The following is a 24,449-nucleotide window of genomic DNA, read 5'->3' as shown; positions in this document are numbered from 1 at the left end:
GCCGCAAGATTCAAATCGCACAGTGGGTACTTACTGCAGGAAGTCAGCTTTGGAAAGGAAGAGGAGGCTCCACTTTTTGATCTTTAAAGGAGTAAAATTATCCCTTATTTTGCATAAATAATATCATCACTCAAATAATTCTAGCACAGTTCTTGGAACAGGTGCTCAATGAATGCCAGATAAATGTTTCACTTCACTTTCTAATTCTATTAAAAAATTTAAATATTAGGAAATTTAAGTTAAGAAAACAAGGGCAGCTAAAGTTATTTCATGTCTATGTAAAAATGTACCATTTGTATTTTATACACTGCTATGGACTGGAATTGTGTATCCTCCCCGCAATGTGTTCCCCACTTCCTATGCTGAAGCTCTGTTCCTGATATGATAATATCGGCGGTGGAGTCCTTGAGGAGATAACTGGGTCATGAGGGAGGTGCCCTTGTAAGAGACACTGAGAAAGATACTCTCTCTCCCTCAAGTAAAGACACAGCTAGAGGTCAGCTGTTGACAAACCAGGAGGAGGGTGCTCATCAGACATCAAATCTGCCAGCACCTTGACCCTGGGCTTCCCAACCTCCAGAACCACGAGAAATAACTGTTGGTTGTCTTTGCCACCCAGTCTACGGTATCTGGCACAGCAGCCTGGACTAGGACACACACTCCACCCCCACTTCCTTAAGAAATCACAAATGTCAAAAAATGCTTACTGATTTCTTCAAATGTTTGTTTTAAAAGTGAGATTCATGTGGCACAGATGTATTAATAATAATGTACTAGGCACACTAATGGTCCTCTGTGGGCATTTAAAAAGCCTGAAAAAACAAAACTCTCATCCCATTTCACTGATGACTCCTTCAACACCTATATTCATAAAAATCTGTGACAAAAATAAGTAAATATATATATAGAGGAAAAAAATTATCCAGAAGATGCCAAAGTGTCAACTTATTTGACCTCCTCTTATCTCTTTTAAAGAAATATTTATGCCTTATGAAGTCTTTTACAGGCGTTTTCTTAGGCCTTCTAATTCCTTTCACCCCTCAGCAACACAATTTGTCTTCAGTTTGTCCATGTTCCTGTTCACACTTCAACCTTAGGATTTCTCTGCTGTTGTATGTTTGACAGGGACATCTTTGGGTGTCTATAAACTGTAATTAAATGGCTTCATGGTTCAGTACTTCATGGTCCTCAAGACCAGCATGGGTGGCTATAGATTAGGCTAGTTGATAGCCACCGAATATTAAGTATGTTCATATGTGCAAAAACACAATAAAAAGTTCTAAGAGGTTTTCCACAATTTAAACATTCCCTTCACCCACTTATTATAAAAGACAAAATATTTTAGAAGGATTGGACCACTTACCCTTCAATAAATCTACAACTTCCTACAGAATCATTTCAGGTTATAAGTACTGAAAGTGAGCCTTCAAACTAGTCCATCCAAAGTGTTTCCCAGATACATTTTTTAATGAATAGAATAATACCTATAATAATAAAAGTCTAAGTAACTTAAAAAATTCAGTATTTTAAATTAAAGTACTAAACTACTGTAATGATTCTAAGTTACTGTCAGTCTATAACTTTGTGAGATTGCAAAGCCTAAAAACAAAAAAATAAGTTAATTCTAAACTATGCTAATACTGAGAATATTCTCCCTAGTGATCTGAACATCCAGATAAGGGAATATGATAATATCTAGTAATTGGTTTCTTGGTTAACTATTTTCCATTGTTCTTTCTAAACAAAAATAAAATCTATTTATTACTATTACCCTAAACAGTTAACCAAAACATATACCCAAATATTGTTATATTTTAGGTGTCAGAAGAATTTAAATGTTGTAGGATAAAATATTTAGGATAGAGATGAAAGATTACTTAAAACATTCACCTAAAGATACACACTTAGTTTCTAAAATAATATGCTAATCCTTGGATTCATGTATGGTGGTATTTTGCTCAATTATCTGATAGTCAATATGCAGAAATACTAATACACATTCCATCTTTATGATAAAAATTATTTCACATAATTTAAATATGCTTTATAGCCTTTTAGCATAAGTGATACATGTTTTCCTTACAACAGCACTTCAATTTTATTTTGGAATAAAATAACTTCTGAGAGAAGAAAATCTACAAATATATTCTCTTACCATCAGTTTGAAGTTAAACCAAGGACTATACAAAAACAACTTTTTTTTAAACTAAATGAGAAGTTATTTACCCATTTCTATCACCTGATGTTAGTACAGGAGAATTTTTGCAAAGCTTTAAAATGATTCAGAAACAGATTAATAGCAAAAAAAAAAAAAATTAAAACCTTTGATTCTGAGAAGGTAAGTTTTTAGGTGCTGCAAATTTCTCAGAATTATCCACATATTAGGTTGCACTGAAATATTTATGTGTGTTAAGTTATGTTGAGATATTCAGGTGCTCACGTTACTACTGAGGAATATCTGTTCACACTTATTTATATTACACTGACAAAACAGCAGTCCTATAATTCAAGAAGACACTAAATTTCAAAAGTTTGGATAAATATAAAAGTGCATTTTGAGCTCTGCTGGTTTAAGCATTTGATATCTTCAATGTATACCTTCCTTTTAGGATAACAAATATCAGGCCATGGACTAATTTGACTCTGGTTACATAATATCTGTAACACTCAAATGGGTTTGCAAATATAAACATCTCTGCTCTAGCATAGTTCTGAGGGGAGGATTATCCTTCCACATATAACACACGCAAACAAGTGCAACTGGGTAGTAGGAGGCAACTATTTTTATTATGGAAAGATGGCGAAAGAGATGAATCATAAAAAAGAACAGATCACTTTTATTAATAATTCCCCTACAAACTCTGCAGCTTAGGCCCAGTGTCACAGAAATTTTGGAATGGTATTTACATAGTCCTGCTTTCTCATCTCTTTCTGTTTAACATCTAGACTAAAAGTCACCCATTTAGTAATCTTTAAGGCTACTATAAGGAATCAAGCTTCAACTCAGATGCAGCTTTCTGATGCAGACTATCTATTGTCCAGGCTTCCCTGCTAGCTCAGTGGTAAAGAACCTGCCTGTAAGTCAGGAGCCACAGACGATGATGGTTCGATCCCTGGGTAGGAAAGATCCCCTGGAGGAGGGCATGGCAATCCACTCCAATATTCTTGCCTGGAGAATGCCATGGACAGAGGAGCCAGGAGGGCTACAGTCCATAGGGTTGCAAAGAGTCAGATAAGACTGAAGTGACTAAGCACATCCATATGCATCTACTGTCTACCATTTCACTGGTCAGTCCATCCATAAAGAGAATTTAAGCTGACTCAAATACAGGGAAAAAAGGGGAAAAACCTCAAAAATAGGGAAAATAAGAGAAACTAGAACATGTCAACCATGCTTCCTAAGAAATTATGCCTCACTGTAGAAGTTAAATATGAGAATTTCCACCTCAGTAAATCTCTTATACAAAAATAAACTAACATTTAAAATAAATCTAAGTCATTATTTATATACATTACTTAGCATATAAAAGGCAATATAAAAGTAGAAATTTGATACTTCTTAAATCATTATTTGCCAGAGTATCTATAAATAAAATCATTACTCCAAATCAGAAATGCTATGATTTAAAAATTGTTATTAATACATAGGTTTTCTCAATACCTCACCAAACAGTCACCAACCCTTTCCCACAAAAAATATACATATACAAGTCTGTAAGTTAGAGGCTGAAAAATACTAACAACAAGGAGTTCATTTTAATTATAAATTGATGTTGCATTTCCACAAACACTGGTGATAGCTGAATGAAATACCAATATCCAAGAGCAGTATGTAAACCTATAGCGAACCAAGCAAAATGCACCTCTCAAGTAGAAATATTTCTTTTTACAAATGTTCTAAGGGACAATGCTTAAAATCATATAAGGTTTGAAATATAATTTTAACAAAGTTTACATGAAAAAAGGAAACACCAAAGTTGGTAATAATGGAAGTTTTTTGGCTTTCTTACAAATGCAATCTTTATAATTTCCCAACCTTCAGAGTATGAACTGTTTTTCCAGGAAAGTAAAATGTAAACTGAGCTTCTTATGTAGCTTTATGTGTCAGTCACTCCCAGACCCCGGTCTGCTGTCATCTGCTCCGTCACTTTCTTTGTCCCAGTCTTTCATGGATGCGCCCATCATGAAATCATCACGCAAGATCGTCCATCCTGGGCCCTCTTCTGATTTTGCTTCAGTCTAAGGGAAAGCACATGATCAAAATATTCAAGTCAGTTTTACCATAAGGAAATTTTAAAACTCTCGGCTACAAAACAAACTTGTCAACACTTTGTTTTATAACAGGAGTGAAACCAAGACAAACTATAGATTAACTGTACACATTATGATCGTATACATACACATATGTAGTACTCTGTTAAGAAATGTGGCCTTCATACAAGAACCACAGAAGCAGAATTATATTTTTTATTTGCAGTGTGCGTATGTGTGTGGAGGTGGGGGGGGGGGTTGGAGGGGGTTGTTTGTGGTGATATAGTAAAATCTAGGTTTGGGATCAATTTTTCAAATCTTCTGACAATCAAAACAGACTTATAAAATGTTATTTAACATTCAGTGATAACCTATTAGAAAACATTTGGCAAATTATCTTAACACACAGAGAAATTTTTAACAAAGTATTTTAATCCAAAATTAATTAAAACAGTGAAAAATGAAACTACCTGATACTGTGCTAGGTGTTTATAGATGCTATCATATTTAAACTTTGATAAAAAACTGAACCAAATGTTATATAAGTTATGATCTCACTGCCTCCCCAAATCATGGACTCAAAAGACTAGTCACATGCTAAAACCATAAATAACCAAAGCAGGCAATAAACATAATGGTAGTCAATTCATTTGGTTTATTCACAGGATTTATATAAAACTATGCAAGAATTAGTCTTTTATTTCACAGTACAACAGTACCACCTTGTGGCATTAATAAAGTAGTGCAGGATGCTGAACCAGTTTCTTTTCTTCATTCCACAAACATTCACTGAGAACTGCGTATCAAATACTATCCTGAGTGTTAGAAAGAATGATGAACAAAACAAAGTCCCTGTCTTCATGGAGCTAACAGTCTGTGCTTTTCTACTTACTCCATGCACAGAAATACACAGTGTGGGAAAAAAAATCTAAATATACAAAAATCCATTTGGTTAGAGAAAAGAGTTACTTTATGGGAGCCTACTAACCTATAAAAAGCAATTATTAGGAGAAAAGATGTTAAAAACACTTACAGGGTTAAGAGATTGCTTATCTAATTCTGTTGAAGCCATTTTTTTAAATTTAAAAAAATACAGCCCTGAAACAGTAATACCATTTTTTTTTTTAAGGATGCTATCACAAACAGGAAAAAATGTCCTCTAGGCTTACTTGACAAAGCTTTTTCCTAAATAGAACCCGAAGACTGGAGAGCATATAAATGTGAACAAAGATTTCAGAACTGACTTAGTGAATCAAACAGTACACTTGGTCCTATAATTTAACCAGCATGAAGAAACAAGAGCCATCTGTGTTGGTTAAAAACCCACCACAGAACAGTTCCAAGGCTCTCTGTGCCGCACTGACAGAGCAACAAAGCAGAAAGGCAATTTATAACGCTGCTGCTGGAGGATGCGGACACGCCTCCATCCCTCCTCTCTGCAGGACCAAACCCACATTCCTAAAGGACTTCTGCTTCTGTTAGATTAAGCTACCTAACTGAATAAAAGGCCATGTGCCCTGAGTCAGCTAAAGTTTTCCCTGCCAATCTCACCTTACTTAAATAAGCGAGAGTTGTTCCCAATGAACAGAGATCCACTCTGAACCATTAACTGTAACACCTCTGCCAAGTTAATTATTCAAGGCTTTCAAATAAATTCTAAAAAGTATATGTTTCCTGGTATTTGTTGTTATTTAGTCACTAGTGAAGTGAAAGTCACTCCGTCATATCTGACCCTCTGTGACCCCATGGACTACATACAGTCCATGGAATTCTCCAGGCCATCGGACACTTTGCGACCCCATGGAGTGTAACCCGCCAGGCTCCTCTGTTCATGGAATTTCCCAGAGGTAAGAATACTGGGGTGGGTTGCCATTTCCTTCTCCAGGGGATCTTCCTGACCTGCGTAGGAGACACGGGTTTGATCCCTGGGCTCCTGCATTGGCAAGTGGATTTTTTTTACCACTGTGCCACCTGGGAAGCTCAATTCATGAGGACAAGATCCAAAGAGAAAACAGCAACACGATTTTAGAAGGTGGAAGCAGATGGACCATGTCTTGGCAAAGCCAAGGAAGGTGAATCCTACAACTCCAATTGTCAGTCTGACAACTAACCCAACTCACCCTGTAGACTCTTCAGGGGAAAAAACCAAAACCTAGGAATGGGCAGTTCTGGTACTTTTGGAAGTAAGGGTAGAACGGAGGAATCAAGATAAAGACAACTGGGTGAAAGTTAGATTGAGAAACAATCAGACTGTTTCCCCTGGATGCCCCTCCCCACTCCCCTGGCAGAAGACTAGAGGCTTAACCTCTGGAGGGGTAATGGGCTGGCACAGATGGAAGCGCAGGTGCAGTACCAAAACCAGGGTATTAAGTCACACACAGGCACATACACTTCACCTCCAATAATGAGTCCCAGCCTTCTTCTCATGGTGGACTCCCAAAATGCTGGTAGCCAGAGCTTTTTCCTCCAGGGAGCAGATTAGGAATAGCCATAGAAAATCTAACCAGTAACTAAATAAATAACACACTAAGAGAAGGCTACATTAAAGCTCACATGTCATGTGGACAAACTCCACATATTCAGAGCATTCAGTCAACTTTTCTAGGATTATTTGTTCTAATCATGAACAAATAAGATTTATCAAAAAGAAGAGGAAGAATAATATAAACAAACATTTAAAAAGCAACTTCTAAGAAAAAGAAACTGTTCAACTAAGAAAAGAAAAACTTAGGGGAAAATAACATTAATATCCCTGAAGAGTTAGAAGATTATATTGTATCTACAAGATGAGAACAGTTGCTATTTTAAAAGAAACATTAAGAGAATAACAAAGAGCTGAGAAATAAAAGGATGGCTGAAAAAAAAAAAAGTATAAACGTGAGAAGAAAAAGCTAAGAAAATCATGCAGAAGGAAAAAAGTGATGAAAAACATTAGAAAAAGTAGGATAACTGGAAGAAGAGCCTGGGAGACTCCAGCGTGGCGACTACAGTCAGGCAGGGAGGAAAGCCTGAACAGTGGCCTCGAGGAAGACAAAACCCCTGGGGGCTGCTGCTCAGTCACTAAGTCATGTCCGACTCTGCGACCCCATGGCCTGAAGCCCCGCAGGCTCCCCTGTCCATGGGGTTTCGTATGCTTTATCAGAATAGTGGGGGTATCCATTTACATTCCCACCAGCTATGCAGGAAGGTTCCCTTTTCTCCACACCCTCTCCAGCATTTGACTTTTACCAGCAACACAAGAGGGCTCCCTTTTCCCCACACCCTCTCCAGAATTTACTGTTGGTAGACTTTTTGATGATGGCCATTCTGACTGATGTGTGGTGGTATACAATTGCAGTTTTGATTTGCATTTCTCTAATAATGAGTGGTGTTGAGCATCTTTTTATGTGTTTGTTAGCCACTTGTATGTCTTCTTTGGATAAATGTCTGTTTAGGTCTTTTTTTCCCACTTTTTGATGGGCAGTTTGTTTTTCCAGTATTGAGTTGTATGAGCTGCTTGTATATTTTGTAAATTAATTCTCTGTCAGTTGTTTCCCTTGCTATTATTTTCTCCCATTCTGACGGTTTCCTTTTCACCTTGTTTGTAATTTCTTTTGCTGTGCAAAAGCCTTCAAGTTTAATTACATCAAACTTGTTTATTTTTATTTCCATTATTCTAGGAGAAGGGTCACAGATGATCTTGCTTTGATTTATGTCATGGAGGGTTCTACCTATGTTTTCCTGTTTTATAGTTTCCGGTCTTACATTTAGGTCTTTATCTTTGTGTATGGCATTAGGAAGTGTTTTAATTTCATTCTTTTCAACCGAGCTGTCCAGTTTTCCCAGCACCACTTACACAGGGCACTATGGAGGATGGTGACGTTGCTCAGTTGTGTCCAACTCTTTGTGACCCCATGTACGATACAGTCCATGGAATTCTCCTGGCTAGAATACTGGAGTGGGTAGCTGTTCCCTTCACCAGGGGATCTTCATAATGCAGGGATCAAACCCAGGTCTCCAGCATTGCAGGTGGATTCTTGACCAGCTGAGTAGTACATGGGTGCAGTCTCAAAAACGACAGAATGATCTCTGTTCGTTTCCAAGGCAAACCATTCAGTATCACAGTAATCCAAGTCTATGCCCCAACCACTAATGCTGAAGAAGCTGAGGTTGAACATATACCCCAACCACTAATGCCAAAGAAACTGAAGTTGAACAGTGCTATGACGACTTACAAGACCTTCTAGAACTAACATCAAAAAAAAGATGTCCTTCTCATCATAGGGGACTGGAATCTAAAAGTAAGAAGTCAAGAGATACCTGGAGTAACAGGCAAATTTGGCTTTGGAGTACAGAATGAAGCAGGGCAAAGGTTAATAGAGTTTTGCCAAGAGAACGCACTGGTCATAGCAAACACCCTCTTCCAAAATAACAAGAGATGACTCTACACATGGACATTACCAGGTGGTCAATACCAAAATCACACTGATTACATTCCTTGCAGTTGAACATGGAGAAGCTCTACACAGTCAGCAAAAACAAGACCAAGAACTGATTGTGGCTCAGATCATGAACTTCTTTTTTTTTTACAGCAAATAATATGATTTTATTGATTTATGTTAATTTCAGGTATACAGCAGAGTGAATCTGTTATACATTACATATATCCACTCTTTTTTTTTAACATTCTTTTCCCATAGAGTTATTTTTTTTTTTCAATTATTTTTATTAGTTGGAGGCTAATTACTTCACAACATTGCAGTGGGTTTTGTCATACATTGACATGAATCAGCCATGGAGTTACATGTATTCCCCATCCCGATCCCCCCCTCCCACCTCCCCCACCACCCGATTCCCCTGGGTCCTCCCAGTGCACCTGGCCCGAGCACCTGTCTCATGCATCCCACCTGGGCCAGTGATCTGTTTCACCATAGATAACATACATGTTGTTCTCTCGAAACATCCCACCCTCGCCTAGATCATGAACTTCTTATTGCAAAATTCATACTTAAATTTAAAAGCAGGGAAAACCACTTGACCATTCAGGTATGACCTAAATCAAATCCCTTACGATTATACAGTGTAAGTGACAAAAAGATTCAAGGGATTAGATCTGACAGAGTGCCTGAAGAACTATGGGAGGTTCGTGACACTGTACAGGAGGCAGTGATCAACACCATCGCCAAGAAAAAGAAATGCAAAAAGGCAAAATGGTTGTCTAAGGAGGTCTTCGGAGAAGGCAATGGCACCCCACTCCAGTACTCTTGCCTGGAAAATCCCACGGATGGAGGAGCCTGGTAGGCTGCAGTCCATGGGGTCGTGAAGAGGCAGACATGACTGAGCAACTTCACTTTCACTTTTCACTTTCCTGCATTGGAGAAGGAAATGGCAACCCACTCCAGTGTTCTTGCCTGGAGAATCCCAGGGACGGGGTCTCACAGAGTCGGACACGACTGAAGTGACTTAGTTGTAGCAGCAGCAAGGAGGTCTTACAAATAACTATGAAAAGCAGAGAAGCCAAAGACAAAGACGAAAAGGCAAGATATACCCATGTGAATGTAGAGTTCCAAAGAATAGCCAAGAGAGCTAAGAAGGCTTTCCTCAATGATCAATGCAAAGAAATAGAGGAAAACAACAGAATGGGAAAAACTAGAAATCTCTTCAAGAAAACTGGATATACAAAGGGAACATTTCATGCAAGGATGGGCACAATAAAGGACAGAAATGGGATGGACCTAACAGAAGCAGGAGACATTAAGAGGTGGCAAGAATACACAGAAGAACTATACAAAAAAGATCTTAATGACCCAGATAATTACGATGGAGTGATCACTAACCACACATCCTGGAAAACAAAGTCAAGCAGGCCTTAGGAAGTATCACTATGAACAAAGCTAGTGGAGGTGATGGATAGTGGAGGTGATGGAATTCCAGCTCAGCTATTTGAAATCCTAAAAGATGATGCTGTGAAAGTGCTGCACTCAATATGTCAGCAAATCTGGAAAACTCAGCAGTGGCCATGGGACTGGAAAAGGTCAGTTTTCATTCCAATCCCAAAAAAAGGCAGTGCCAAAGAATGTTCAAACTACAGCACAATTGCACTCATCTCACATGCTAGCAAGGTAATGCTTACAATTCTCCAAGGTAGGGTTCAACAGTACATGAACCGAGAACTTCCAGATATTCAAGCTGGATTTAGGAAAGGCAGAGGAACCAGAGATCAAATAGACAGCATCCGATGGATCACAGAAAAAGTAAGAGAATTCCACAAAAACATCTATTTCTGCTTTACTGACTACACCAAAGCCTTTGTGCGGATCACAACAAATTGCAAAACATTCTTAAAAAGAAGAGAATACCAGACTACCTTACCTGCCTCCTGAGAAATCTGTATGCAGGTCAGGAAGCAACAGTTAGAACTGGACACAGAACAACAGACTGGTTCCAAATCGGGAAAGGAGTATGTCAAGGCTGCATACTGTCACCTGCTTATTTAAACTTATATGCAGAGTACATTATGCGAAACGCAGGGCTAGAGGAAGCACAAGTTGGAATCAAGATTGCTGGGAGATATATCAATAACCTAAGTTATGCAGACGATACCACCCTTATGACAGAAAGGAAAGAGGAAGTAAAGAGCCTCTTGGTGAAAGTGAAAGAGGAGAGTGAAAAAGCTAGCTTAAGACTCAATATTCAAACAACAAAGATCATGGCATCTGGCCCCATAACTTCACTGCAAATGGATGGGGAAACAATGGAAACAGTGACAGACTTTGTTTCCTTGGCCTCTAAAATCACTGCAAATGGTGAATGCAGCCATGAAATTAAAAGAAGCTTGTTCCTTGGAAGAAAAGCTATGACAAACCTAGACAGTGCATTAAAAAGCAGAGACATCACTTTGCTGACAAAGGTCCATCTAATCAAAGCTATGGTTTTTCCAGTAGTCATGTATGGATGTGAGAGCTAGACCATAAAGAAAGCTGAGCACCAAAGAATTGATGCTCTGGAACCGTGCTGTTGGAGAAGACTCTTGAGAGTCCTTTGGACTGTCCAGCCAGTCCATCCTAAAGGAAATCAGTCCTGAATGTTAATTGGAAGGACTGATGCTGAAGCTAAAGCTCCAAGTCTTTGGTCACCTGATGTGAAGAACTGACTCATTGGAAAAGAACCCAATGCTGGGAAAGATTGAAGGCAGGAGGAAAAGGGGATGACAGAGGATGAAACAGTTGGATGGCAACACCGACTGCATGGACGTGAGCTTTAGCAAGCTTCCAGGAGTTGATGATGGACAGGGAAGCCTGGTATGTTGCAGTCCATAGGTTGCAAAGAGTCGGACATGACTGAAGGACTCAGCTGAACCGAAGGAAGTCAGTGTGGAGATTCCTTTAAAAACTAGGAATAAAACCACCATATGACTCAGCTATCCCACTAGTAGGCACATACCTTGAGGAAACCAAAATTGAAAAATAGACATGTACTCCAATATTCACTGCAGCACTATTTGCAATAGCTAGAACATGGAAGCAACCGTGATGTCCATCAACAGATGAATGGATAAAGAAGCTGTGGTACATACATACAATGGAATACTACTCAGTCATTGAGGTGGATGAACCTAGAGCCTATTATACAGCATGAAGTAAGTCAGAAAGAGAAATGTAAGTATTGTATATCAACACATATATATGGAATCTAAAAAGATGGTACTGATGAAGTTATTTTCAGGGCAGCAATGGAGAAACAGACACAGAGAACAGACCTAAGGACAGGGGGAGGCGAGGAGGGAGGGTGAGATGTATGGAGACAGTAACATGGACACGTACATTACCACGGGTAAAACAGATAGCAGTGGGAGTCTGCTGAATGACTCGGGGAACTCAAACAGCGGCTCCGAGACAATCGAGAAGGGTGGGATGGGGAGCGAGACGGGAGGGAGGGAACGTGGGTGTACCTCCCGCTGATTCTTCCTGATGTTTGACAGAAAAGCACACAATTCTGTAAAACAACTATCTTTCAACTAAAAAAATAAAGTGGCCAAAAAAAAAAAAACCCAAAAAACAGTGGGAGTAAACCAAGAAAGAAGAGGACACCAGATCCAGGAAACAGGGAATCTAACCCTGGAGACATTCCCAGGATCATAAGAAATTTATGTCCCAGGATGACAACTGTGAAGTGGCCCAAGAGAGCAACCAGCTCAGAAAAAGGAAAATAGAGGACTCTAGGAAAGAATGTCTCCAAGGAAGTTATTATAGTAGATACATTACCTGATGCAATTTGATTTTGAAAGACTAAAATTACGTAAGTTAAATATGAAAAATCAAGGCAATTATTAGTTTCCCTTCTATTTGTCTTCCTTAAAATTAAGTAAGGAATATTATAACTTTCAGCTATAAATAATACTTGATTAGGCATAATGATATATGGTGAATACAGAATTAGCAAACTATTACAGACTAACTATATTGAAAAGGATGGAGGGGAAGAAACAGACAGTGTAAGAGATTGATATCTTGGCCTACAGCAACAGAAAGCCAGCAGGTAATACCTCAAATTGACAAGTGAAAAGATCTGACTCTGTGATAGCTGGGAGGTGTCTAAGAGCCGGCAGAGCCGCAGCCACAGGAGCTGGCTGCCCAGGTGGCCCTCAGGTCAGAACTGTGCGAAGCGGACAGAATGGGGCAGAAACCTGCTTCATCTAACACAACGAACTTTCTGGCAAAATGTGGTCTTTTAAACTACATGCAGACGTAGAAATTAATTTATAGGACAACAAGGAGAAAACCAACTATTCTTCAATCATTTCCACAAATCCAAAGTTTTATCAGTTTCCTCCAAAGCCTTCCTAAAAGATCTCCACCAAGAAACCTTTCTGATTTTATTAACTATAATGTTTCTCTTTTCCTCTCTAACTTCTTCAATAACAAAAGAATTATATTAATACTATGAACTATATACTATGAAGCTATTATGTGCCAGACACTTTATATAATATTGTCTTGCTTCTAAATCTCTTAAGATTCTTAGCCAGATAGCTATCATCTTTCTCATCTTTAATAAGAAAACTAAGACTCAAAGAAGAGAAGCAACTTAGTTAAGTCAAGAGTTAATAAATGGCTGAATCAATACTTAAATCCAGATCCACTTGACTCCAAAGTCCAAGTTCTTTCCACAACACTACACTGCTGTAAAACTTAATCAGTATGAACACAGCTCAGTTCAGTTCAGTTGCTCAGTCGTGTCCAATTCTTTGCGACCCCATGGATTGCAGCACGCCAGGCCTCCCTGTCCATCACCAACTCCCGGAGTCCACTCAAACTCATGTCCATCAAGTCAGTGATGCTGACCAACCATCTCATCCTCGGTCATCCCCTTCTCCTCCTGCCTTCAGTCTTTCCAGCATCAGGGTCTTTTCAAATGAGTCCGCTCTTTGCACCAGGTGGTCAAAGTATTGGAGTTTCAGCTTCAACATAAATCCTTCCAATGAATATTCAGGACTGATTTCCTTTAGGATGGACTGGTTGGATCTCCTTGCATAAGGGACTCTCAACAGTCTTCTCCAACACCACACATGAACACAACATACTACTAAATCATCTGTTATAGCCTAAAAATTACACAGTAGAATAAGTACTAAAATACACTGAGAACTGAAGCACACTTTAATTTCTATGAAAGTCAGAAGTTGGGCAAATTATCTCACACAACAGATATACATAACTGCAACTTACTGGATCTTTTCCATAAAGATGTCTTACCATTAAGTATAAAACTTCCTTAAAAAAATGGAGCACCCACAAAGAAAAGGTGGATCAGAGATTAATACAAGAGAAAGAGAACAAGTGTGAGGCAAATTTCAAATGTGTTATTCATTGGTAAAATTTGCCTAAGGTGATTCCGAGATACTGTTGTTGTTCAGTCACTGAGTTGTGCCTGACTCTTTGTGACCCCCATTGACTAAGCCCGTCTGGCTCCTCTGTCCATGGGATTTCCCACTAGAGTGGGTTGCCATTTCCTTCTCCGAAGGATCTTCCTGATCTAGGAATCAAACTCTCATCTCCTGCATTGGCAGGCAGATTCTTTACCTGTGAGCCACCAGGGACGTCCAATCCCTAGAGAGATTTCATAAAATTTTGAGACATCATGAGAATTAAAAGTTTCTGTTTTGTTTGTAAAACAGTAGCAATGGCAAACTGATGTAATATGATTACAAAAGGAATAAAAAACCCAGAGAGTTCTGGGTTTGAATTACTGGTTAACTGCTGACTACAACAACACTACAAATGAGAAAGTTTAGACAGAGGTCTAAGACTGGAAAGAAACTAAGTGTCCTTCCCATTCTTCACCTTGATATTAATATAATGTAAGAGACAAGTACCCACACTGTACACATGAGACTCAGACATTTACCTCCGTCAGATGAAGTTGTGCTGACTGACCAAAATTTACCAGCTTATGAAGTCTGTCAGATTTACTGCATGGCAACAATGACTCAAAGACCTAAAGCAACCTACAAGACAACTCACTGTGCCTACATCAACTGAAAAATAAAACTGACTTAAATGCAAAAACTTAATGAAAACCATATGACACATGGAAACAAAATAGTCCCCACCCTCACTGGCCTGGCTCTGTACAAACATTTAATCAAGATCATACAGAAGCAGTCTGTGCTGATCTTGAAGATGAAGACAGCCCTTCAAAATGTTAATCAGCTTCCATTTCAAGGATCAAACATACACTGGCAGCTACTGAAAAGGAAAACTGAAAACAGAATTTTGGGATTATTCATTAGTTTAATACCTAATAACTAAGAGCTTAAACTCATTTCAATTTTGAAGGGGGAAAAATTAAAGTCAAATCCTAAAAAAATAAACATGATAATCATATCTATATTTAGCCATCAGCAACAGCTGATTTCATTGCTTCCCCTAAGAAGACCGTTATGTTTTCATTTTAATTTATTTCCACCTAAACTAAAAAAGGTTCACACTACTGGCTAAATTCATAATACCTTTGTTGCTGCAAATTTTTTTACACAATTTACAACTGTAGTTAGTAAATCTCCCCTACATGTGTGAAAGGCAATCAAAATGGAATCAGTAGTGTGCTAAGAGAGCCCTCTAAAACGGAGCCGAGAAGCCATTAGAAGTATGACTCATGCACACCTCTGTCTGGATGGAATTTGACCTTCTGATCGGATGAAGCCATTCAGGACATTTGTCAGAAACTCATGACAGCAGAGTCTTATCTACATGTTGGACCTCCTACGCTGAAACAACTCATGATTCCTTAAGGACAAATCTCTGACTTGAGTCAGTCAATCACAATTCTCGGCGGGTCACTTTTGTTAAGTCCCTGTCTCTTTCTCTTCCAAGATTATCCAAATCTGCCTCCCTCAAATTGTAATTCTTAAGATCCAACAAATAAACTCTTTTCTTATTTGCAGCCTTCTGCGTTGACAGGTGGTGGTGGTGGTGAAAGATACTATCTTAAAGTTCTGCCTATGAAATTAAGAGCATACAAAAAACCCTTTCATATTAAAAAACGTATTCTGGTAGAAATCAACAGCAGTAAAATATAACCCCAAATCTTTAGAATTTGAATAAGAACATCAATGATTTTCTAACTGTGTAAGACATTGTGACAACCCACTAAAAAATTGAAAATTTAATTATAAGAACTGAATATTTTCAATCTTGAATATAAGAGAATTTCAATGAAGAGCCTACTGATTCAAGATTATATTGAAGATCCCATGTTTAAGCAAACTTAACTTTTCTTTAATTCTCAAAGAATTTTTATTAATAAGCAATTCCCAAGTGAAGAGCAACTAAACAGCCTCTTGATGAAAGTGAAAGAGAGGGGGAAAAGCTGTCTTAAAACTAACATTCAAAAACCAAGAAAATGGCATCTGGTCCCCCCACTTCATGGCAAACAGATAGGGAAGAAGTGGCAACAGTGGCAGATTTTATTTTCTTGGGGTCCAAAATCACTGCAGATGGTGACTGCAGCCATGATATTAAAAGCTTGCTCCTTGGAAGAAAAGCTATGACAAACCTAGACAGTGCATTAAAAAGCAGAGACATCACTTTGCCAACAAAACAACATCTAGTGAAAGCTATGTTTTTCCAGTAGTCATGTATGGATGTGAGAGTTGGACCATAAAGAAGGCTGAGCACCACAGAATTGATGTTTTCAAACTGTGGTGCTGGAGAAGATTCTTCAGAGTCCTTTGGACAGCAAGATCAAACCAGTGAATCCTAAAGGAAATCAATCCTGAATATTCATTGAAAGCACTGATGCTGAAGCTGAAGCTCCAAGCCTTTGACCACCTGATGCGAAGAATCAACTCACTGGAAAAGACCCTGATGCTATGAAAGATTGAGGGCAGGAGAAGGGGGCAACAGAGGATGAGATGATTGTATGGCATCATCGACTCAATGGCCATGAGTTTGAGCAAATTCCAGGAGATAGTGAAGGACAGGGAAGCCTGGTGTGCTGCAGTCCACAGGTTCGCAGTCGGACACAACTAAGTGACTGAACAACTGTCTTGATCAATTTTTGCCTTCTCCTTCCTTCACAGACTTTTTTTTTTCAGTTCTTTTAACTGTCTTACCATGATGGTATTCTGTCAACAAGCCCACCTGAGTTTCATTTTTATGAACTTTTTGTTGTTTCCAGATTCTCATATAGATTACCAATTCAGATGGATAATTTCTAAGATCCTAGCAAACTAGAAAAAAGCATTTAGGAGCATATCCCAGGTAAAAAAAGATCAAGATGCTGAAATCACGTCACCTTTAATTATAGCCTAAGCATACATTAAATGTACAGAGCTCTCTAAGAAAAACAAATTCTGCCTGGCTTTCCAAGAATTCAGGCCTCATATTCCTGAAAAACACGCTTCTTCAATGCATTTTTTTTTTCATCCACATACTGTTTTTTATTTTTTAATTCCATTTGCTGCCCTTGACTTAACTATGAACTTAATTAACACTTATGTCCTTGCTCAACAAAGGCTCTTTCTGGTTTCTTCTATTCTAACTTGCATCCATCCAGCTCCACAGAATTAAATTTTAGGAAACATTCCTGCAACTCTGATTTTCTTCATCGTGTATAATCTCTGAAGGATTGCTAATAACTTAAAGTTGACAAAACTGTCTAAAAGGACAAAAGTAACATCTCAAGGAATCTTTTGACACAAGCCCTCTATACACTTTCATACTTAATTAGGAATGTGAGATATTCAGAATACACTCCACCAGTCTCTTAAAGTACATCATTATTTTTTTATCTGCTACATTACATAGTATAGATCAATGAGAATTCAGATCTATAACAAATGAGCAGAGCTGTGAATTTATCTAGAAAACAGATACCAATGTTTTAGTATCACAAACTGTTAAAACCTTAAATGACACAAACATACATAAGCCTCTCTTCTGTGTGAGAACATAGCAAGAAGGCACCTCTAATGATCCAGAAAGCAGGTCCTCTCCAGATACCAAATCTCCCAGTGCCCTGATCTTGGACTCCCAGCCCCCAGCACCGTGAGAACTGAATGTCTGTTGTTTTTAAGCCACCCAGTCTGTGATAATCTGGTGTAGCAGTCTGAATGGGCTGAAAGAGCATGTGACCTGACAATTCCCTCTTCTGAAATGTGAGGGATGATAATAAATACCCCCTCTCTCACATATTACATGCACAGCCAGCCATATAGGTCACTGATTATAAACACATGGCTGCTTTTACCACCAAACAGACTCCTGTCAGTCTTTTAAATGTAATACATGATGATTCTCCCTCCATTCTTCTCTTTAACTTGTTGAAGAACACCATCACAGCCCTTGCAGCAACAGAATGCAGAGAATTCTTGCTAGTCCAGCACTGTAGTTAATGAGACAAGGTATCAACAAACAAAAAATGCAAAAAAAAAAAAAAAAATTTTTTTTAAGTTCTTTGTAAGATCATGAAAAACTATACAAACGAAATGAAGTTTTATCTGGTAGATAACAATAGCATCAATTCAGTAGCATCAATCTACTGAAGTCAAGAAAATATCTAAAAATAAATGTATTGTCTCACTAGAGTTCCCTGTACAAACAGGTGATTCCAAGTCTGGGATACAGGAAGTTCAAGGTTCAGTGCGGGACATCTTCCTGTCCCAGAAAGCAAGAAAGCACTCAAAGAAAAATGAGGTCACGTCAAAAGGTCATGAGGGTTAGTATGCACTGGTTCTCACTACCTCATTTGTGAATTTAAGTGTCAAAAAGCACAACGATTGTAAAGGACTGAACAAATAATAACTCCTGTGTCCATGATATTAAAAAAAACAAACAAAAAAAAAAACCCAAAAACCGAAGGCAAAAGGGGAGGGAAAGAAGGTTCACTTGCGACAACTGGAGATGACGTTAAACCAACTTCCCACTCCAGAAAGCAACAATTAAAGGGGAAGGAATCTTAGCCCCCACCTTTAGGAACTCAAATTCAGTCCTAGAAAAACAAACAAAAAGTAAATGAGAAAGGCATCATTCTGTAAATGACATTAACTGTTTTAAGCAAGAATAATCAATTGATGCTAAAAGGCAAAGATACACAGGGAAAGGTATACTAGATACTAGCTCCTCTCAGGTACACACCCCAGAAATGACTTTATAACTGTAGGGGGGGGAAATGTACCCTTAATAAGGGACTATTTATTACCACTTTAACCAAATGAGAAACAACCATCACTAATATGAGATGTGATGCAACAGAAGTACAGACCATTTAAGTATCACACCTATGAAACAGGCCGAGAGTCTACCCTAAATCCTAACCTTTAGTCCTAACTTCCAGCTTATGTAAAAAGGACACAGAGGAACAAATTAGTAGAAGACATCACAACAAAATCATCATATGAATTCAGAATCTGGATTCATCTTCAAGACAACTGGTTTCTCTCTATACATAGGGTCTCCTTAAAAGGGGAGGGGGCGCACGTGGGATGGGGAGGACCAGGGACTGGTCAGGAAGAGGAGGGAGGGACCAAGGTTAACAGAACCAAATGTAAGGTATCAACCCTGACTGGATTCTGGGTCTCAAAGTTACAAAAGAATTCTTCGAATTTTGTGGTATGTGAATCATATCTCAATAAAGCTCTTTCTTAAAAAAAACAGAGTCTCTGAGACAGTATAAAGAGTATCTTCAAGTAATCCCCCCAAACAAACAACACCCAGATGGAGAGAGAATAGGCAGACAGCTATATTAAAAAAACGCATGGACAACTGCTAACAACTTCAGCAACGAGGTGAGAGAAATAGTGGTCTTTCATACTTTTTTCCTGTTTAAAAATCTTCTATAAAATAACTGAGGGGAAAAAAAGGATTCTAAAATTTCTACTAGGCAAACGATTAAATGATATCCAGTAACTTTACAAAATTTCTTGATAAATGAATGGAAAGCCAATTCCAACAGTAAACTCATAAAGAATTTTCTTTGGCCGCACTGCACGGCTAGCTAGATCGCAGTTTCCTGACAGGAACTGAACCCAGGCCCACTGCAGTAAAAGTGCAGTCTTAAGCACTGGACAATGAGGGAATTCCCTAAAGAATCTGCCAAATGAGTTTAATGAATTTCATTATTCTGAAGTGTTTCACTATGATAATGTTTTATCTTGCTTCCTTCTTACCAGTTTTGAGGAATAAGATTTTAAAATGAGTCATTCCCAAGTGCTACCAAGCAACAAGCGAAGGGGAGCTGAGACTCAGGAGAACTCAGCAAGCTGCCCGGCTCACCGCTTGGTCCAGTCTGGGCGGGTGACACTGTGGCTCGCCAGGCAGCCCCCTTCTCTCCAGGTTATCTAGGTGAGAGAACGGAGAGTTTTCTGTTTTGCTTCTAAGAGTACCTCACTACTCTTAAGCACATAGGCACTGATGGCTAAAAGGGTTCTGAAGCAACACAGACTGGGTTTTGATCCAGAGTCTGTCCATTATTATCAGTGGGACCTGGGGCAGGCCATTTAATCTCACTTTGGGTTTCTAAACTCTAAAATGGAAGTTCTAGTATCTCTTAAAGTGATAATTACAGAAAAACACCTTCCATAGTATCTGGTGCAAACAATAAGACGGCCCCTCCCAGCCCCACTACCACAATTCCTACCTAGAAATGCCTTGAGTTGTCACGCACACACAGAACTCCCAACTCAGGACATCTGTGATATTCTAATGATGCCCTGTGCTTTGCTCACAATGACGAGAATGCTCAAATAGTAGGAAAGCACACACTTAGAAATCAAAGCCTCCCTGGTAAAGAAAATCTGTTAAGTAATATATTTCAACCACAGCTTGAAGTGAGGGATAAGAAAAAGTGGACACATTTCTAGGTCCTCAAATCTAGCTCTATTATTTTGCTAAGAATTACGCATGAGTAAACCAGATACACCTAAAACGAGAGTGGTAGTTGTTTAGTTGTTTGAGTTGTGTCTGACTCTTTGCAGCCCCAGGGACGGTAGCCCACCAGGCTCCTCTGTCCATGGGATTTCCCAGTCAGTACTGGAGTGGGTTGCCATTTCCTTCTCCAGGGGATCTTCCCAACCCAGGGAATGAACCTGTGTCCCCTGCACTGGCGGTAAGTTCTTTACCACTGAGCCTCCAGGGAAGTGCAAAATGAGAGACAATTTTCCGAACACAATTTTAATTCAATTATTGGATAATTTTCGGACTATCTTGTAGTTCAGCAGAAGTAACAACAGTTTCCCCTTCAAACTAGCTTCCAACTTTAGATTCATCTTTGCCTATTCGTTAGGAAAAAAATAAGAACTGAATATAAGAAATTCATTCTAATAATGCCATGCAGTTGCAAACATTTATATAGCGCTAACCAGATGCCAAGCATTGTTCTAATTCTAAACACTTTACAAATACTAATTCACTTGACCCTCACAGTTATCTCTGTGAGGTGATTATAACCCCTAGAATGACTGTCTCAAACAGAGGAAAAACCTGAAGTTTGGTGAGGCTAAGCAACCTTCCTTCACCAAGTGTAGACCAAGTATTTGGAACCCAGTTGGTCTGGCTCTGGAGTCTGGCATCTCTGCCACTATGTGTAATACACGATCCATCCCTATACACATACTCAACTGCCTACAACACAGAAACAATGATTTTTAGCGAGAAACAATAAAATATTCTTTTGATTTTAAAAAATGCACCATAAGTGCAAACACATGCTACAAGACATACTTTATGCAGGACATTTAAAATTTTTAAAAAAGCCTCAATCTCACTGATGAAAATTCTATGTAGGCAGCCACTTCAGCAACTTCAAATAGAACATTTCTTCAAAGAGGGCCAGAAGACGTATGGCACCATTATTAATTTTTATTTTAACAGTAACTGAAAATTTCCACAGCAGCTCCATAATTATATTCTTCACTTATACCCGTATTTTCCCCATGTCAACGCTGCACGTTACCATACTGCCAAACTTAAGTTCACTGTGATTACAACTGCTGTTCACATCAGAAACCGCCCTACATTAAAATTAAACAGCGTATTTTAAAACAAGTGAGTACAAAGAGAAACTGGCTTTAAACTGTTCCCATCAACAGCAGTGTGCACAGTCACGTGCATTCTCATTTCAAACTCCAAGAGTCTCTCTTTTGTCTAAACTCTAATCTATTTAGGCCTTTTCAGTAAACAAACATTAAGCTGAATTATTTACAAAGTTAGCATTCCACACATTCCTGTTAGAGCAGCTTTTATGTGAGAGTAAAATACTGTTGCCTTGCAATGTAGGGGCAACTTAAGGACAGCATCTTTCTCTACACCCCCCACCCTCATCCCGCCTGCCGTCCACACCCCCGACTCCTTTTAAAAACTGAGGCCTGAAAATGGCTGGGGGACCACGGAGGGGCATGTGTGAGGAGTCCCTCCATTCTGAGGCGTTCTCCTTTGGGAGCAGGAATTCAAAAGGTCTAGGAACCAGCATGAATGCACAATTTTAAAAGTACACAGCAATTAAGAGTCTAGGTCTAAGTTACTAAGATACCAAAGAAGCCAGGTATTTCAAAAGTATTCCCACCACTAAATATCTAGCTGTGAAGAAATTACATTGCTGCCATTTATGAGAAACAGAGTCCCCTAACTTATTTCTGTGTTTGCGCTATCACAAAATCAGAAACAAGTAAACACCTTATTTCTTCTAGTAACTTCTGCCCTTGATTTTGATCGAAATTTGCTGCCCTGCAATCACTAGGGAAGCTACTTTCTAACAGAAACTAGTTGGCACTTTCCCTTAACTACAAGATTATCATTGTAGTTTCATTATCACAAAAGTCAAAATGGATATACTGGCAATTTCAAATAGATGAAAACCTTGCAGAAAGTCTGTAACTCAAGAGTGTTAAATAACAGTTAGTCAATGATCTAACAGCAGCCAATATAGTCTCCTTAAGCGACTTACAAATTTAAATTGCATCATGCTTGCTTCAGTGCCACCTTTAAGGAAACAGGCACTTAAATGCCAAGAAATCTGACTGAATTTTAGTCAACTTTTCAGGAAAAGAGCAAAAGGAAAAATCACAACTTTAAAGGTAGGGAAAAACATGAGCAACTCTAATTACCAAAATCTTGGGTTATTCAACATTCTAGGCAAACAGATCACTCTAGACTGGTATGTGTTCTGAAATGAGGGTAAGAAAGTATAATTTCCTTATGGAGTAAAACAAATCTTTCTTACACAAAATGTAAGTTTTTGTCGTTTCCTTAAACAGAGTGTCCTAAATACAATTTAATCTTTGTTAAAAAAAAAAAAAAATTCACTCAAGTCAACATCAAGGAAGCAGCCAGTGTGCCCTGCCATGTGCTGGTATGTGGCTGGTACAGTTCGTTTATTTGGTCCAACAGAGGGATTCATAGATTATAGATTAAAGAATTCCCTCCAAATAGGTGACAATTACTTATTTGAACCTAAAAATGTTAACATTTCTAAAATATACTACTGACATACCCCAACTGTGTAAACTGGCTAATTGTTCCCCGGGTGCCTGGGACCCTAGAGAGACAGAAAAATTGACCCCCCCGCACACATGCACACACACCACACACACACACATACACTCAGCTACCCAGGCTGCCTGCTTCTTTGTGTCATGTTTCCTGCACTAACCCAGGACCTCTCCCCACATTTGATGTTTTTAACCTGATCGTTACTTATTGTCATTCATCTCATTTCCGATTACAACCTGGAGCAGGCACTGCCTCTGCAAGTCTTGACCTCTCAGACACATTCCACTTCTTATAGTCTCCATTTGGTGAAAGCTGTCACCACTTCTGACTCCAGAGCTGTCACCCTCATAGTCCCTCCCTCTCCTTCATCCTTCTAAATCCTGTCAGTCCTAGACTCACGCAGCCTCCAAACTGCCTTTCAAGCCTGCTTCCCCTTTTCTATTCACCCCCAACCCACCCCATCTTACACAACCTTAGTTCTCCCCTCTTGCTCTGATTACTGCAAGAGCCTCCCACTTGTTGGTCTTCTGATACAGGCTTTACATCCTTCAGCCTTCCTTTTCTTAAAAATAATCAGAGCAGAAAAAGACATAAAAGGAATCCAGATAGGAAAAGAAGAAGTGAAACTCTCGCTGTTTGCAGATGACATGATCCTCTACATAGAAAACCCTAAAGACTCTACCAGAAAATTACTAGAGCTAATTAATGAATATAGTAAAGTTGCAGGATATAAAATTAACACACAGAAATCTCTTGCATTCCTATACACTAACAATGAAAAAACAGAAAGAGAAATTAAGGAAACAATACCATTCACCATTGCAACAAAAAGAATAAAATACTTAGGAGTATATCTACCTAAAGAAACAAAAGACCTATACATAGAAAACTATAAAACACTGATGAAAGAAATCAAAGAGGACACAAACAGTTGGAGAAACATACCGTGTTCATGGATTGGAAGAATCAATATTGTCAAAATGGCTATTCTACCCAAAGCAATCTATAGATTCAATGCAATCCCTATCTAGCTACCAACGGTATTTTTCACAGAACTAGAACAAATAATTTCACAATTTGTATGGAAATACAAAAAACCTCGAATAGCCAAAGTAATCTTGAGAAAGAAGAATGGAACTGGAGGAATCAACCTGCCTGACTTCAGACTCTACTACAAAGCCACAGTCATCAAGACAGTATGGTACTGGCACAAAGACAGAAATATAGATC

At 38.7% G+C, this 24,449-nt stretch overlaps 1 protein-coding gene across 1 annotated transcript in view; it reads right to left on the bottom strand.

Moving 5' to 3' along the window:
* Positions 1 to 2,768: 2,768 nt before the first annotated feature.
* Positions 2,769 to 24,449, bottom strand: part of RRP15 (ribosomal RNA processing 15 homolog) — a 58,273-nt gene continuing 36,592 nt past the window's right edge. Inside the window, exon 5 of the mRNA XM_065938342.1 lies at positions 2,769 to 4,239. Coding sequence (XP_065794414.1) covers positions 4,105 to 4,239 — 135 coding nt within the window. The 3' untranslated portion in view covers positions 2,769 to 4,104. The remainder of the gene's footprint in view (positions 4,240 to 24,449) is intronic.

This window comes from Muntiacus reevesi, chromosome 5 (assembly GCF_963930625.1).
Source record: "Muntiacus reevesi chromosome 5, mMunRee1.1, whole genome shotgun sequence".
In the NCBI taxonomy this organism is placed as follows: Eukaryota; Metazoa; Chordata; class Mammalia; order Artiodactyla; family Cervidae; genus Muntiacus; species Muntiacus reevesi.
Note: the sequence above shows the minus strand (reverse complement) of the source record. Positions and strands in the feature narration are given on the sequence as shown.